At 36.1% G+C, this 17,385-nt stretch overlaps 1 protein-coding gene across 7 annotated transcripts in view; it reads right to left on the bottom strand.

Annotated features, from left to right (window-relative positions):
- QKI (QKI, KH domain containing RNA binding) overlaps positions 1-17,385 on the bottom strand; it is a 156,554-nt gene that overhangs the window by 116,756 nt on the left and 22,413 nt on the right. For all 7 annotated transcript variants that reach the window (XM_065057584.1, XM_065057585.1, XM_065057586.1 and 4 more), the window contains exon 2: positions 1,534-1,676. In XM_065057584.1, the coding sequence (XP_064913656.1) occupies positions 1,534-1,676 (143 nt within the window). The remainder of the gene's footprint in view (positions 1-1,533; positions 1,677-17,385) is intronic.

Below are 17,385 nucleotides of genomic sequence, written 5' to 3'. Positions count from 1 at the left end.
TAATTACGGGAAATCTAACTCCCTTTTTTTTTTCCTCACACCTCATGATTCTAGTACAGCAAAGATCAAGTTCTGTAAAAACTACAACTGGTAACTAGACAACTCTCACAAAGAATACTTTGTTGAGTTATAAAACCAAGATTTCAACAACCAAGCTATGGTTTTAAAAGCCATTAAGCAATATAACTTTAGGATATATACAGATATCTAAGTAAGAGCTACTTATATTGCTCTATGGAAGAACTGTATAGCACAGTTCCTCTCAAAAATCTGTAATTCCAAGTAGTTTCAAAAGAATCACTGGTTTTGGTGTGGGATTACATATGCATGTATTTATGTGTACTTATACCTATATACATATGCATATACGTATATTTAATTTGGAAGAAAAATGGAAGGGTAGGAGAAAGAGGTGTCCTTACTATCAATGCAAATTCTCTGAATGTTTTTCCCAGTACAGGTATTTTAATTCAAGAAAAACAAAACAACTTTGTGAAAACTGAAAGGGGAGAAGAGATATTTGTCTAAATATTCTGTTCTGAGTAACAACTTGCACTTAATTTTCGTAATGAAGTATAGCACAATGAGGGTTTATTCAGAGGCCTTTATGTTCTAAGCAGCATTAAAATAATAAAACTCAATTTGGAGAGCTTAATCTAATTAATGATACAAAGAAAAGCCACAGAACTACACAAGTGCTACCTCAATTTTTTGCTGTTCAGTACTTTCCTCCACTTTATAGCACTTCAATCTGCAAATGCCTTACTTGGACCCTGCACTCCTCCACTGCAACAGAACTTTTAAATTCTATTACAGAGAAATAACACAATTTCTTACTTTGTCAGTGATCAATAAAAACATTTGGCATAGATTTTGACAGAACTATCTTTCCTGAGTTCTTTTAAGAAACCATGCAGACCACAGAAGTCCTAAATATTTCTTCTATTTAAAGGAAACTATTCTTCCTTAAAAAAGGAAGTTACAATAGAATACAACACCCAATGGAGAACATAACACTGGCATGCAAGCAAGGAGTTTTGCTTAAGTGGGGGGGGGCGGGGAGGACCTGGGCAGGGGGAGGAGGGGTACAATCCCAAAATAAAGACAGCTATATGCAACAGAACTGGTTACACAGGTATGGGACAAACAGTAGCTGAGGCTAAGTATGGCCTCCAAGGATTCTCCAACTGACTTTCAGATACATACTATGAAGAAAAAACACCATCCCAAGAACTACTTCCCCCATAAAACTCACTACACGGTGTCTCAGGACTTACAATACTGAATGAACAAGAAAATTCAGATCTTAAATCTACAGCTTTATAATCCATACTAGTTTGGTATTTAGCACAACCTTCTTCCACTCACACTCACTGCAAATCAAGCCACCAAGTGGAAGATACACTGCTTCCCTAAGAAGTATCTTGTCAAAAGCAATTCAGGGTGATCCAAGGGTAGCATCACATTAAATTTACATTTAAATACGACCACAAGGATCGAAAAATAATTTAGGGACTAAAAAGATATACTTACATCTGGATATTCTTTTACAGGCACATATAGTTTCTCTTGTAACTGTACAATAGGTCCCACAGCATCTGGTAATTCTGCACTTCTCTTCTCCGTACTACCATTTAATGTGTCGTTATACATGTCTTTCCGTACTCTGCTAATTTCTGTGGGGGGAAAAACGTATATTAGGTATTAAATACAGTAACAGATTATAATCTAGCATGACAGTCTTCGCTTTCTAATCTTTCCCAAATCTTAATGTCATTTGCTTCCTCTCTTCATGAGCATCATGGTAACTTGAAAGAAAAATCTATTCTGGTTTTATTGAGGTATTTTCACAGGGATTTTGTTTGTTTGGGGTTTTTTGTGGTGTTTTGTTTTGTTTAAGTTGCAGCACCCATCTTAAATGTTTTCTTCATGTCTGTAAATTTGAAACCTACTCATCTCGTTTATGGAATTCAGCTATTGAATTAAAAATTATGTGTAGCTCCTTAGAACATGTTGTTGACACAAACTGTGCACATCATTTAAAAGGTGTACAAAACTAGTTTTTACAATTTTTTTTTAATAAACTATCTAGAAGACAAATAAATTAGAAATCTGTACCTAACATTAACACAGAAGATACAAAAATGCATCAGTACAGTACTATTTCCTAGTTATGACATTAACTATAGCATTTGGAAATCAAATCTTTGAGCAATGAGAAATCTGACAACTCAAGGGTGCGTTTACTGAGCACACAGTGTGACAAATAAACTAGTAAATATCATTCTACTGACTACCTCTAGTAAGACAATGAAACAATGAAGACAAGTATGGTATCAGAGACCTCAGCAACCTCCACATACACCCGGAAGTCCTACTACTTCATTGCAAAGTAAGGAAAAATTCCTCAAAAGCACCAGGGAATGTCACAAGCTGACTTATAAGTACCATTTCTAGCAATTACACCTGTATTACTCACACTTTGAGATATTTTCTTCCAAGATGTAGTTCAGCAGTTATATAAAAGGCAGCTAAAAATGTCTAATTTGATTCAAATCCACGTTAGTTTCACTAAATTGTAATATCTGAGAACGGACACAAAGGTTTCTTATTTAACCCAAAAGACAAATTTAACAAGCACTTATATTTCATTTCTAGAACTGTTAAACTGATATTTAAACTGCTGGTATATGAATAAAAACCCCCACATTTCATACCTTACAGAATCCCAACTAGTATAAAATTTTCTCAATGAGTTTAATCCAATATCACTAAATAATTACTTAAAATGAACATATTAACCAACTTCCAAACTGAAAACTAACACGTAAACAGGCATTGTTCCCAAAGTGTTACGACATATGATGGTTCTTTTACTTAGAATTCTTACAACTGCTTTCAAAATCTTCAGAATTAAAATGAAAATGAAACTGAAACCAGAAACTTCATGTTTCCATCTGACCACAGGAAGCCACAGACAGAAGTCACTTGAAACTCTAGCAGCAGACAAGAGATTAATGTAACCTCTGTTTCATAATCTATTTCTTCTTTGGCAAATGATTTATAGCTAACATTTCACCACTTAAAAAGAAACTAAGGGGGAGAGTGAGAATGTCACAAATTACGAACCTCAAACAAAACAGACCTAATTTTCAACTGAGTTAGTTTGAATTAATTCTAACAAACTGACTCTGCATATTCAATAACAAGTTGTTTCTCCAGTGGCAACTGACACACTCAATTGTATATACTATATAATGATCTGGTGCTTAACGCCTGTTTACAATGGAGAAATTTTGTCATCATATAATCATAGCTAAAGGAAAAAATCCACAGCTGCTTCTACACTGACAATAATTTTGGCAACAGGCACAAAATCCTCATAACTAGAAGCAGTATTTGTACTGGCTTCAGTATATAAAGAAATTCTTCAGCACATCTCTTTGAAGAAGTATTATCTTTTGGCAGACTTTGTTTCCTTCTCTTCTCTTCTCTTCAGATTTTCCATTAACTTACACCCCACTGAAACAAGTTAGGCAGTCTGCTGAAATACTGAAGCATAAGTAGCAACGTGGTCATTTTTATTTGGCAGCTGAGTAGTTACACTGAAAATTTCATTTTAAATTGTATCTTTCATGTAGAATATAATCACTAACATCAGATATCCTAGTTTTCACAGGAAAGAAAGAGCACTTACTTTAATCTTTCCCTTGCAAGTACTCATACGTCACATTCATGACACTCAGAACACACAAGACATTCAGAACACACATACAGAGCAGGATAAGATGACCTGGGGACTACCACAGAATTCCGGCATGTGTGAAACCGAAACCATCTATCACACCTCAAATGCTATATAGAATGAAGACACCTACCAACTCAGGATTTTCTACTCCACTACAGGAACAGACACCTGACATTTCGTTTTCTTTGCATATGTAGCTTTTTATTTCCTCTCTCCATACTGACGCCACTGGTAACACTGACAAACATCAGGACAGGGACAGCCAGCTACATGAACTCGTTATCACCATTATCATCAGCTACTCAAGTGCTACTCTTTCTTCTGCTTCCTGGCCTTTTATCTTCTCTCTTGCCTTAGATTCTTTCCCTAAAACCTCAGAAGAAACATTCAGAAGCAGTAGGTGAAATAACAAGCCTGTATTCCCAGTTTTTCTTTAACTGCTGATCGGGTGTCCAAATTCCCTTTCTGTATCTATCACCACCTAGGAGCCTGTCTTCACTAGCCTTGCATTTGGCAGAACTGAAGGACTACTGCTTAAATTACAAAATAATTTGATCAAGTCTCCAGTTGAACCCATTCTCATTCACTTCCAGCTATGGATAGAACACAACCTATCTTCTTCTTCAACTTTTCATCCCAGCCAACCACAAGCATTATCCCAAATACACAACTCTTAAAGTTACTTATCTGCTTAATATATATCCTGGGCCTTTCCAGAAAATGCTGAATGTTTTTATACATCTTTAAGTTGTATTTTTTTTTTTAAATGACTAACAGCAGTTTTCTCAGATACATGACTCTCTTTTAATCACACATCTTATGTCTCTCCATACAAAAGTACTGAATTTTTAATCACATAATCTTTCCTTTTAGTCTCTATTAAAGCAAATTCAAGCCTCTAGTTTTGAGTACTTTGCCACTCTTAGCAGTTCCGCATATCTATAGAACTATCTGCTACTGTACTTCCAGCACCTTCCTCAAGAGTTGATGAGAAGTGCAATAAGATTCCAGAAATCCTCACCACCAGCATGTTACAAAAGCTGAAAGCTCTACTCTCACCTCCAGCGAGTATTCATTTTACCCTGTCCTGATATACTTAAAAATACTTAACAGCAGGAAGGTCACAACCTCAAAGCACACAACATCCCATTGGAAAATAAAAGGAACCCAAGTAAACAGTGTTTTATTTAGATTTATTTCCCATCATTTCTTGCACACTATCAAGCAGATGCCTCATCTTCCCTTCCCAAAAGCTTCTTTGGCACGTCTCTCATTAAATCACACTTCCCAAGTTCATTTGCAAGGCTTGTCCGCGTTTGTAATTCTTTACAAATTCTCCCACCATGACATATCACAGAAAGCCAACTGATTAAAAAATAAGGAAAGCTTTAGTTTCAAAATGAACATCCAAGTACAGTTCTAACTACTTTACCCCTATCTTAACAGTGCAGTGGTAATTATGTTGTATAACATTCCAGGGATTTAAGAGAGTTAAGTAAGGTGAGATACTTAATTATAATAGTAGATAATGACTTTAAAAGACATACAGCAGCTTCACCATACCTCTAAAACCTGTGAGCTCTGCCAATGCAGTAATAGGCCTCCCCTTGAAAAGATCTAAGTACACTACTGTAGGCAGAAGCAGAAACTCATATGAAGAATTTCAAAATCCACATTATTCACCTTTAACAGTACTTTGGTCTGTCCTAAGCAATAAGTTTAGCGGTAAATGACACATTTGTTGCTCACAGCAAGGCAGTGGAGAAACAGACTCAAGAAGAGACAGTTTTCAATATAGTTACCATGTTCCACCTTAATATGGCATGACATGGTCACCTATGGTGGCAATGACATGCATTCTCATCCAGGAGAATATTTTTCTTCCTCTGTCCCCGAAAACTATGCAAATAATGTTATCTTTTGTTTCCTTCATCCACAGATAGTATTTTTCAATCTCTCAAACACCTAAGACATGATCTGAAGCCAGACACTGTCTATGCTGACTACATTTACCTACAGACACTGCTTCTTTGATTTCTTCACAACACTTAACAACATTCTTCTTGAGCACATGAAGGACAGTGTTCAGATGAACGTTTGTCACCACATTAAAAACCACCAGGAAGTTACCACTTCTCAACTGTTAATTACCATTCCCTTTAGGGAAGTAAGAGTCTGCACATGTGTTTAAGGCTGTTGGATTGCAACGTAAAATGGGTTTACATAAACCACTCAGCAAACATATTCAAAGCAGGAAATCACTGAAAAGGTTCAAATTCTTCCTGTCTCATCACTTTGAGTTGCAAACCACCCTCATTCTCAGTGCCCACAGCTTTAGAATTTCTCATCATGAAGGCCTCTTCTAAATTATAAAAAAGCTTTATCTTTTGAAAGAAAAGCAGACTTGGACACAGTTTTTAAACCAACACAGTCCTCACCACAGTTTAAAGCAGAGCTAAAAATTTGAAGAACTGAAACAAATCTTATGACATTAACAAATTGCTCCAAATTAGTTACAGCCATTTAAACCGAGCTAAACTGATACAACTCTCAGACTATGTTCCCTTCCTAAGTCTAATATAACATTAAGCCATCTATGCGCACAGAATTTAACTCTTTAAACTGAAGAAAACAAGAAGTGTTCATTTGTCACAGAAGAGCCACTTGCCTATCATTCTTAATTTTTACAATACACAGCAAATGAGTAGAACAAAGCAATAGCCACTATCAGCAAGCAACTCAGATGAATCAAAACACTAACCAACTTGCAAGACCAGTCAGCATGCTTCCTTAAGGAAGCAAAGCACCACATTCTTAAGGTAGTTTCCATATGAAATAGTTACGAGCAAATTCTTTAAAAATTTAAGGGGTACGGTGAGAAAAAGTTACATTCATAGAGCTAAAAATCTACATGGAACTTGGATCTCGGTGATACATAGAACATTCAGTTTCAGTTTTCTATGTTCTTACAGAAATCAAGTTATGCCCAAAATATCGGTGACACCAATTATTTATTTTTTTCACATACAGTATAATTTTAAGTATTTTGACAGGAAAAGTTAATCCTTAGAATAAATTCATTTCTTACTGACTATGGCACTAAAAATAAGCATAACTAACACCTTCAGTATTTCCACAATAAGGTTTTTTTCTGTGAAAAGTGAAAATTTCTGATACCTATCTATCAGAAATGTCTTGAGTAAGTCCACTCAAATTCAGAAGATCCACATGCATTGAGCTGAGGGGGCAGGCCAGGAAAACAACTGATTCAAGTCCCTTCTCATTCTTTACTCCGAAGAAGATTAATGTTTTGTTTGGTTGATTTTGTCTGTTTTCTCCTTTGGTGTTGTTTTGGTTTTTGTTTGTTTGGTTTTGCAGTTTTTGTTTGGTTTGTTTTTTTTTCTGTTTTGTTTTTTTTTTGGGATTTTTTTTTCTTTTTAATGTGAAATGCAGCAAGGTGTGCAAAAAGTTCATATTTTAATAAAATATTTCTACTATACACAACTGCTGCTGGATCACCAATTTAAGAATGTAAGAGTACTTTTAAGCAAGAAAATAGACTTTTTACAATTCTTTTGCAATCAGATAGGTCCCGAAACTAGTAAACAAATGCTACAAACATTCTAGCATACAGACACACAATTACCACTTTGGAGGATCTAAACCCACTGAATATGGATCCAGGATTTATCCAGGCAGACAATCCATTCCATGTTCCATTAATGCTTAACCCATCAATTAGACAACTGCAATTAGATATCAGTTAGTTTAATGTAATAGATAGTATTTTCTTCAAACAGCATCCAATAATATTGTAAACAAAGCACCTGGAAAATTGTAACTAAGAATGAAGATTTAAAAAAAAAGCAGAAAAAGTATATTCTGCTCTTAATGAAAAATCTCTGAAGACAGGTGCTCTATAACCTTTTGAAAGCATTCTGAAGGTTAACACAAAGCATGTGCTCACACTACAAGGTAAGTGATGTGCTGATGTCCATCGCCTGCCTCAAAAGAACCTTGTTGACCCAGCACATACCAAATTTAAATACAACCTTTATTATAAATAATTAAAACAAGAACCAAAAGAACACTATGTTGCCCCATTTATGCACTAAATTAATCAACACTTTCAAAAAGAAAATGAAAATCTGTAATTTCTGGACACCACAACTGAGAATATGGCATGCAAGTCATGCAGCAGTGTCACCCCCCAAAAAGTGTTTGCGTTTCGAATTTTAATTCATCTTTTAATGCCTCAGAAACTATAGTTTCTTCTCCTTTGTTCCTTTGAGTCCAATCTAGCGGTACACTTTCAATGATTAAACTGTCAGTCCAGTGATAAGTGGGCAGCACTTTCAGCAATTTGTCAGCACTCTTGGTATCAAAATTCAGTCATTTCTTTTTGCAAGAAGAGCCTGCAAAACTCCTTCTGTTGTGGGCAGTTGTTAAGGTCTGACTTCAAAACCAAATACAGCACACTCATCTGTTCTTTTTGTATAAATGTCAACAGAAGGCTTTTAAGTGCTTTATTATTGGTGGAATGCTGCAACTCACGTGTTTTCTAATCTAGCAGCTTTAGTATGCTTACTTGGCAAAGAAATAGTTGTTTTTATTCATCACAATTTCAACAGTCTTCACTGTTAACACCAGTGCTGTTTACTACTATTGCTGATGCAGCAGAAATAGCAACGCTAGCAAAAAAACAAGTCATTTTTAATATTGTGTCACATGGAGCTGTACCCTGCATGCATCATCAGTGTACAGACTAAAATGTTGGCAAGCACTTACTCTACCCACCCTCAGCTATTAATGATTGAAATGCCTGACCATAAGGCAAACAAGATTCCCATCATCTTTCCTTCAGAAACCAATACAGAATAAAAAAAATAAGGATTTAGACCAACATGACCAAGCACCAAAGCTGATAAAACTGTCCACTTCTGAAAAATTTTCATACGTGAGCAGTTTTGGTTTACAGCATGACACTGAACTCTGCCATAATTAGCTAGCAAATTTTAAAGTCCTGCATTTGTTTCCACATACTAAAACTCACAATTACATTATTTAATATGAAAATATTTAAGAACAATGAGAAGAGGTCTGATCAAAATCCATCAACCCTACATTACATTTGACAGTGGCAATCTGCATTGACTTAAGAAAATCATATAGAGAATATTAAATGCAGTTCCTTCATTTTCTTGATAAATTCAAAAAACTGTACATTTGAGATTAAGTCCTGTGTCTCCTCATATCCCAGTACTACGCCTCAGAAAAAAAAAATCTAAAAACCTTTTACATAAAAATCAGCTTAGAAGTTCCTAAGAGGATAGCTGAACAAGACTTTCGGCAGTCTACTTGGTGTCTCCAAATAACATAATCTATAATAACAACTGACATACACTATCCATCCACATCCAAATGAGTGTCTTTGCAAAACTGAAAGCTTTGAGATGTGTAATTAGCTGATAGCCAGAAAACAGTACAATTCAACTAAACTTCTAAGAATCAAAGAAAATCAAGTGTTTTAATGGTCAACATTAAAAATTATGAAAAGTAATCCAAAACCTCCATCGTGTTGTTAAGTCTCAGCATTAGATCAAGCTTAAACAATAACTCCGTTAAAGTAAATGAACATATATTGTTCTGCTTGTTACAAAATCTCCTTACAACAACCATTAACTGCATAAAACTCTTCGAAACATTTTCCACTGGTAAAGTCCATCAGCACAGCAGGACTGCCAAACCAGATATGGTGGCTCACATTCATAGCAGGCTTTATTATTACACTTTCAAAAATCCTCTACTCCAGCTCCCTTTAGCAGCAAGCCGCCCTCAAATACTTAGTTACAAGTAGCACAGTCACTCATAGGTCCAGCTGCTAAATCTGTTCCAGGTGTGTGTTTGGTACTTTTCCATACCACCTAGCATGAATCAATTGTTTGGCAGCTAACCATAATAATGAAAGACTTGGATATGTTTGATGCAGCAGAATCAGCAGTAATGCAATTCTGTACGAACAATTAATCATGATCAGAAAGTTGAAAGAAAGGCGCCATCCATTCTATGACATTTAGACATCAACATTACTTGTTGCTATTTAAAAACATCAGCTTAACAATATTAGAACTTCCATGCATTTAGTTCCTCAGGTGTGCATTTTTTAAACAAAAATATTTTACCTCGGTTTAGTATCTTGTTTTGGAATTGCTCTTCATGAACAGTGCACACTGACTGGTCTAAAATGGACCTTCTCTAGCCAGATGCTATTCCACGCTCCCCACGTTTAAATTCATCCATTCACAACAGAGTCAACTGCCGTCCAGTTTTGACGGGTATCTTCAGTATATGAAATAAATCATATTTATGTTGAACAACTATGCAGCCATGTAACTGGAAGCTCTCCAGTTCAAGACAAGACATTCTCTCAAAAAATTCTACTGAGCACTTCAGAAAACAATGGCCTAATTCTCATCAGAATCCCTTCAGTACCAGAAAAGAAATCCCATACCCTATGCTGTCCTGACAGTATGTGCAGGGAGTGCCTAAGGTAAAAAGATGGTATTTTTCAACCTGTAAAACAAAACAAACTAAATAAATTCCTGATAGAGACCCTGCAAAATGATCAGTTTTCAAGTATAGTAGAGAATTAAAACTATGATGGACTTATATAAATTTCCGGTTTGTTTATTCTTAAAACTGAGAGGAGACCAAGTAGTGAAAGCAAATTAAAAAAAAAAAAAACAAACTACTTGAAATAACTAAACAGATTCTTTCCTGCTTTCCAATGTGCATCTTAACACTCACCATTTACAAAGAATAACATAATGCACATGCAGGTTATTTTCTCAACCTTCTGGAAGCTATCCACAACCATCCTCCACAGAGTTAGCAATTACGAGAAAACATTCCATCGGTTAATGCAATCTTTATTGTATGAAAGGAGTGAAGGCTTTTTTTTTACTTCCATAATCACCCAAGAATAATTAACTATTCACTATCACAGTAGTGTCACGGGAGTCTTCTTACTAACTGCGGACAAAGGAAATCTCCTACATTTTCTACACACAAAGGTAATCTGAGGGAACACAAAACTTTGTAGCAAATATGAAGTACTTCAGGAATTGCTGGAAAGTGTAGATGCATAACCTATGTTCTCTGTCATTTTTTCACATAGCTTTCTATCAGCCTTTTCCTTGTCATAAAACTGAATCTTCTACAGTATATGCACAGAGTGATGACTTCATACATTAAAAAAGCTAGATATCCAGATCATACACACATAAGGTTTAGCGAGGCCACTTGGGTCACAACCCCAGGCAGTGCTACAGACTTGGGCAAGACTGGCTGGAAAGCTGCCTGGCAGAAAGGGATCTGGGGGTGTTGACTGACAGCCAGCTGAATGTCAGCTAGCAGTGTGCCCAGGTGGACAAAAAGGCCAACAGCATCCTGGCTTGTATCAAGAATAGTGTGGCCAGCAGGACTAGAGAAGTGATTGTGCCACTGTACTCAGTGCTGGTGAGGACAGACCTCGAATTCTTTATTAAGTTTTGGGTCCCTCATCATAAGAAAGACATTGAGGTACTAGAGAGAGTGCAGAGGAGGGTGACAAAGCTGGTGAGGGGCCTGGAGCACAAGTCTGATGAGGAGCAGCTGAGGGAACTGGGGCTGTTTAGCCTGGAGAAAAGAAGGCTGAGGGGAGACCTTGTCGCTGTCTACAACTACCTGAAAGGCGGTTGTAGCATGGGGGGTGTTGGTCTCTTCTCCCAAGTAGCAAGTGACAGGGCAAGAGGAAGTGGCCTCAAACTGTGCCAGGGGAGGTTTAGATTGAATATTAGGAAAAAATTCTTCATGGAAAGGGTTGTCAGGTGTTGGAACAGGCTGCCCAGGGAAGTGGTGCAGTCACCATCCCAGGAGATGTTTAAAAGGCTTTTAGACGAGGTTCTTAGGGACATGGTTTAGTTCTAGAGTTAGGTTATGGTTGGACTCGATGCCTTTGAGGGTGTCTTCCAACCGAAATGATTCTATGATTAAAGAAAATCCTACTTTTAAACACACTGCTCCCTATCACTCAGTATTGTTATACACACTGCCCTACCCTGGCCCTGTCAGCATTTTACTCACAAGACTATAATAAAGTAAAAAGTTTTGGCTGACAAGTACCAACACTGACATTGACAAATTAATAATCTCCCCCATTAAATACATTAACTATTGCACTCCTCTGACATTAAGTGCATTATCAACATGCATTATACAACTTTAAACTAACTTTTAAGTATTGGAAGACTTTCCAGAGTTAAGCAGTACATAAACAGAATCTCCACTTAATCACAATCTCTACAGAACCAAACATATAAGCAACACTGAACACAGCTGACCAAACTAGAGCCCTAAATTAAGTATTACTCATCTGTTTTAAAAGATTATACATGTCTAACACATCTTTTAGCTTATATTTAAGTTACAAAGCTTAATTAGCACAGACAGCAAGTCTTAATATAGCAGTAGTCAAATATTCCTACATGTGATAAATTTATAGATTTTATCCATGATGTCACTGATGAACCAACATAGAGAGTTAGTTTTGATTTGGCTTTAGTAAGCAGAAGACTTCAAAGGAGACGGGTCAGCAAATCAAGTTCTAAATCTTGAACAAACTGAAGAACAACAATTTTTATTTATGCTTACATTTCAAAACAGGTGACTTTGATGAAGTAATGGAATCTGTCATAATAGCAAAATCATCCGAACAAAAGAGGTGTTGGAAAGAAGAAAAACTGGAAACTCTAAGTAGGAAGCACAACAATGAAACTTACTCATTCACGCAGGAAGAGCCTCCAAAATTTAGTTCAAGAATAAATATTCCAGCCAGACAGATTAGTCTGTTTGTATGACTACGCCAAATTTCAGAAATGTTGAAGAACTTAAAATACCCATGTGAAAATCTGTAAAGCATACAAGTTTATCGAAGTTAGACTCTGATACGCTAACATAACTCCAAGAGTGGTTAAGGAAACAGAGCAGTGTAAGTTTAGTTTCCCATGCGCCACTCTGCATGGAATTTAACTAAAAAAATGCCAATTTCTAGTGAAGTTCTTCAAGGTATAAGCTAAAACCAAGTAACAATCAAAAGGAGGTTGACCAAAGGCAATGGAAAACCTCATAAAGGGTGAACCAAACGATCTCTAAAAACTGATTAGTCAAAGTGCTGCAAAACTAGGAGGTTCTGCCTCCCTCAAATGAAGAATGTTCTGTTTGCTGCAGACAGGATGCAAAACCTGTTATCAATCATACACTGACCAGGAGGGGCCAAGCAATGACAGCAGCAGAAGAGCACATATCTTAACTGGTATAGCTCTGTATGGTATTTTCAATTAGGAATGCAAAATTCGCATGAACAACTGTGTTACACTGCATACAATTTTGGCCATCCAAATATTTTATATCTTCTGTATTTTCTCTGAATGAGGATCATTTAAAAGGAAAAACCAAACCACACATACAAAAAAACCAGAAGTTTGCTCATTATCAATTCACAGACAACTGCCACCAGAATAAGAGTTAAAAGGGCAACACGTGCTGTAAAATTAAACCGATTTTAACGGGCTTTAAGTGTAACAGTAAAAAAAACCACCTCTGAATTTGGGACACGTGATTTTGAAAGAACCTACCACAGTAAATTAAGATGTTGGTGGGGAAAATATTGTTAAATCAAAACATGACCTGTTTTCAGGTAAGATATATAATACACAGCTTGGAATAGGAATTCCTTACCAAAACAGTCTTCAAATTACAACAAATTAGGTCACAAACCAAGAATAAAATAATTCTGTATGCAGATGGTTTACTCAACTGCTATATGACCCATACGTATCATATTTACAGTAAGATTAACTTTATTTCAAGCACCACTGTTAAAAAGATTCCATTAAGAACACTACATATGCTAATAAGCTCCGTTTTACCTTACTGCAAATTGTAATTTATTATACAAGCACAATCAGTGTCAGAAACTTGTATTTGAGAAATACAAGAAAAAAATTGTAGCAATATCATTAAATACTTTAACCAAGGTGTTGAAAGGATTAAAAAAATGTTTCTCTTTATGCTAGGTAGTATATCCAGAAAATAGGACTACTTAAAAACTGTCAGGGAATTCCTCTATTAACACTGTTAAACAACTTCAGTTTCACATTGAAGTGATTAAGATAACCAGTCAGCTTCGAAAAGCTGCTCTTTTTTTAACCAACCTAGAGGAAAAAAAAAATCCGTGTGCTTGAATTCACTGCAAATACACACACTTCAATACTTTTTTAAAAGACATATATACCTATGTAAAGATGTTTTTCCAGGGAACTGAAACCTGACAATAATCTAATTAAATTTTACATGATCGAGGCCTAACTTCAGGGTTAAAAGATAGGCTGTTAGTAATTATAATTTTTACTAAACCTGAGTATTTTTCCAGACTTGAACAAAAGCTAAACTGAAGTGATATATTAGTATACTAATCTTACTGTTATCCATTCTTTTGTACCATGCATTAGTTCAGCCATCTGACTCAACATATTACCAGCAGGCAGGAAATCAGCAGGGCCACTAACTTTGCAAACATGCACAGCCAGCAAAACTTTACTAAAGAGAACAAACTACCACTAAAGCATCAACCTCTGAGCAAGTGAGAAACAAGAACATTGCTACTTAGGTTTCTTTTACCGCAAAAAAAAAAAGCTATTAGATGTTATTTGCCCTATATTATTGATTGTTATTCCACATAGTGAATGGAATGTTCAATCTAATTTGCAGTTGGGTATGTTAAAACACAGCCCATCTTTCAAAGTTTTATTTCCTTAAAAAAAAACTACAAAAAACCTCCATGAAGAGTATTTTTATTATATGGCAAAATCAGATTTTCAGAGGTATAAGCAGATTCACAATCTTTTTCATCCTTTACATGGCAGATAGATACTCATTTTCCAAAAACTACAGTGTTATCTGCTCTGTCTTTTCATTTCTATAAACACAGAACTATGCTGGCTCCCTTCAACCATAATGGAACTTTTATTAAGAATAATGAGACTGTAGATGGCCTGCCTACTCCATAAACAGTAGTATTTGGCTAGTGATACTACTCTTACTTCTGTTAGTAATTAGAGTAAAATAGATTAGGCTGGGCCTTCTCTTCATCCTGTTTTTCACACAATACTTGATTTGCATGCAACATCAGGCCCCCATTAGGCAGATTTGCCTTGACAGGTGAGGAACCCATAAGCAAAACTGCTCTCGGAGTATTTTACTCAGTACAAGTCAAAACTACCTTGAAAATAACTTCTTAAAGGTACATCACTTCACATGTACATGAAAGGTAATTAACACACTTTGCCCTAAGATTCCAAGTGGTATGGTTATGTGGGCTGTCACAACAGCAATCAGCTGAAACCTAAAAAAACCAAAACCACAGCCTTTCCTCGGACATCAACTGCACCCTCTTCAGAAACATGAAGAGGTTGGTATTTTGTCCCAAATTACAACTAACTTTTTTAGAGTTGTACAATGTAACTATCCTAGGAAATACTATAATATTCTCATATACTCTTGATTCCAAAATACATAGCAAAAATGCAAATTATTAACTGAAATTATTCTTCAGATTTCTAATCCACAATCATCATTACTAATCAGTAAGAGGAATTATTACTATTACCAGTTATTTAGGCCCTGCCTTGAGACAACACATCAATAAGATAACACTTTCAAGAATAAGCACAATGCTTCTTTCCATGTAAATAAATACACGCTGTCTTTGTCTATACCTTATTATGTCTTGAAGTTAATATTCTCTTGTTCAACACCAAGAGTTATTTTCTAAAAAATCTGAAGGAATAGGCACTTCTCTGGGAAGTAGAGCTTTATGAACAATTTCATGAAACATCATAAAGAAATCAAAGTGAGTGCTTGCAAATGTGATTATTTTTCCCTAAGATACTCAAGACAATTGATTCTAGAATCCATACCCCAAGCATGAGTATTTTGTTAAAACACTCAGCACAAACGTTTAGCTTTGAAATTGAAAACTGGATATACTAATAGCATGCTTCAGTGTACTTCATCAAAAAAGGTAGCAAGATGGTAGGATACTGCACCTTTAACAGACACAGGTCTGGTCCTTACTCCTTTGCCAAACAAAACAAAACAACAACAAAAAAATTTCAGAGAACTGCTGCCTGAGATCTGCTGATATCAGAAACATCGCTCTTCCTGTGAGAAAAAAAAGTATGCCTGAAAGTCCTCATCTGTGTGCATCTTATGGATCAGTTTTACTGCCACATAACAACTGTACTCATATCTGTCAAACTGCTAAATTCAACCAGTCAGCTAAGCTGGCATTTTTACATTCAAAGACCTCTGCCACATGAAATAAGGTATTAACTGACAGCACAAGGAGATACTGTCCAGTAGCAAAGGAGGAATGAGACAATTCGCCTCTGGGTTTCACAGATATTTCCTGACAGCAAAGACATGGCAAGACTCCAAAACTTCGCGTTTACTCCAGGCTCTGGAAAGCAGTTTCCTCTAGTAGACAAATCCTTTCAGCTATTTTTCTCACCCCAAACACTCTCCTGCTCCCAAACAGTCTTTTCTCCCCACTCAAATCCCATTTTTTACCTATGTAAGATATGATTCTTCATTCCTTCAGTTCTTCAGTCAGTTCTAGTTCCCACACAACATTCCCTTATAACTTCTGAACAATATGCAAAACATGAAGGATGGCTACATCATCAGAGTTTTTTGTCCAAACACAGTATCTTCCTGACTTAACAAAAAAAAAAAAAAAATCTTCTTAAAAGCTGAACTTTCAGAAGAGAACAAGCCAATTGCTCACAACACAGGGAAGGGAGTCAATTCTCTCAAGTCCACTCCCCAGGTACACCAAAACCGACAGCTTCCATTACATGGCCTGCTCAGGTTGAGGCATGGCATACCTGTCCACGGTAAGACAGCACCATACGAGAAACTAGCTGGAGGTGCAACACATACTCAGCAGGACAGTTTGGACATTGAAGTGCTCAAATGAAAACATTCGATGTGTTTCATTTGAATCTGGGAAGACTGCTAGATATAATGGTAAAAGCACTCAGCAACCTCTCAGAGCAAATTTAAATGTATTTTTTGTTTTAAAATATTAAGACTTTTCCCCCATGTTCATTCTTCTTGAAATTTTTTTCTCTGTTTTAATTGAAGCTTTTAGTATAGCTCAGCCTAACCCACACACTTGGCATGAAAAGTTGTAAGTAATTCTGCAAAGTTACACACAATAAAAGAGGTCATTTAGTGGAATATATAATGCAACCTCGTGCTTAAGTTGTATGAGAGCTACTTAAAAGACATATGACAGCACAACACATTCCAGGTCATATCTGCAGCTTTACATCACAGAACTCATACACCTCTTCAGAAACACATCCATGTCTGGATGACTGAAATAGGATTTCAATTTATACACGAAAAATACAAGGATTACTGGTATCATACTAACAGAATATTTATTTTCAGTGTGATAGTGTTCCACTAGATACTACAGGGGAAGATAACATCAAATTTGCTGCCCATAAAGTCACTATCTGAATTTTATT

Source organism: Columba livia, chromosome 3, assembly GCF_036013475.1.
Source record: "Columba livia isolate bColLiv1 breed racing homer chromosome 3, bColLiv1.pat.W.v2, whole genome shotgun sequence".
Taxonomy (NCBI): domain Eukaryota; kingdom Metazoa; phylum Chordata; class Aves; order Columbiformes; family Columbidae; genus Columba; species Columba livia.
The sequence above is the reverse complement of the archived record's forward strand: the minus strand, read 5'-3'. Positions and strand labels throughout refer to the sequence as shown.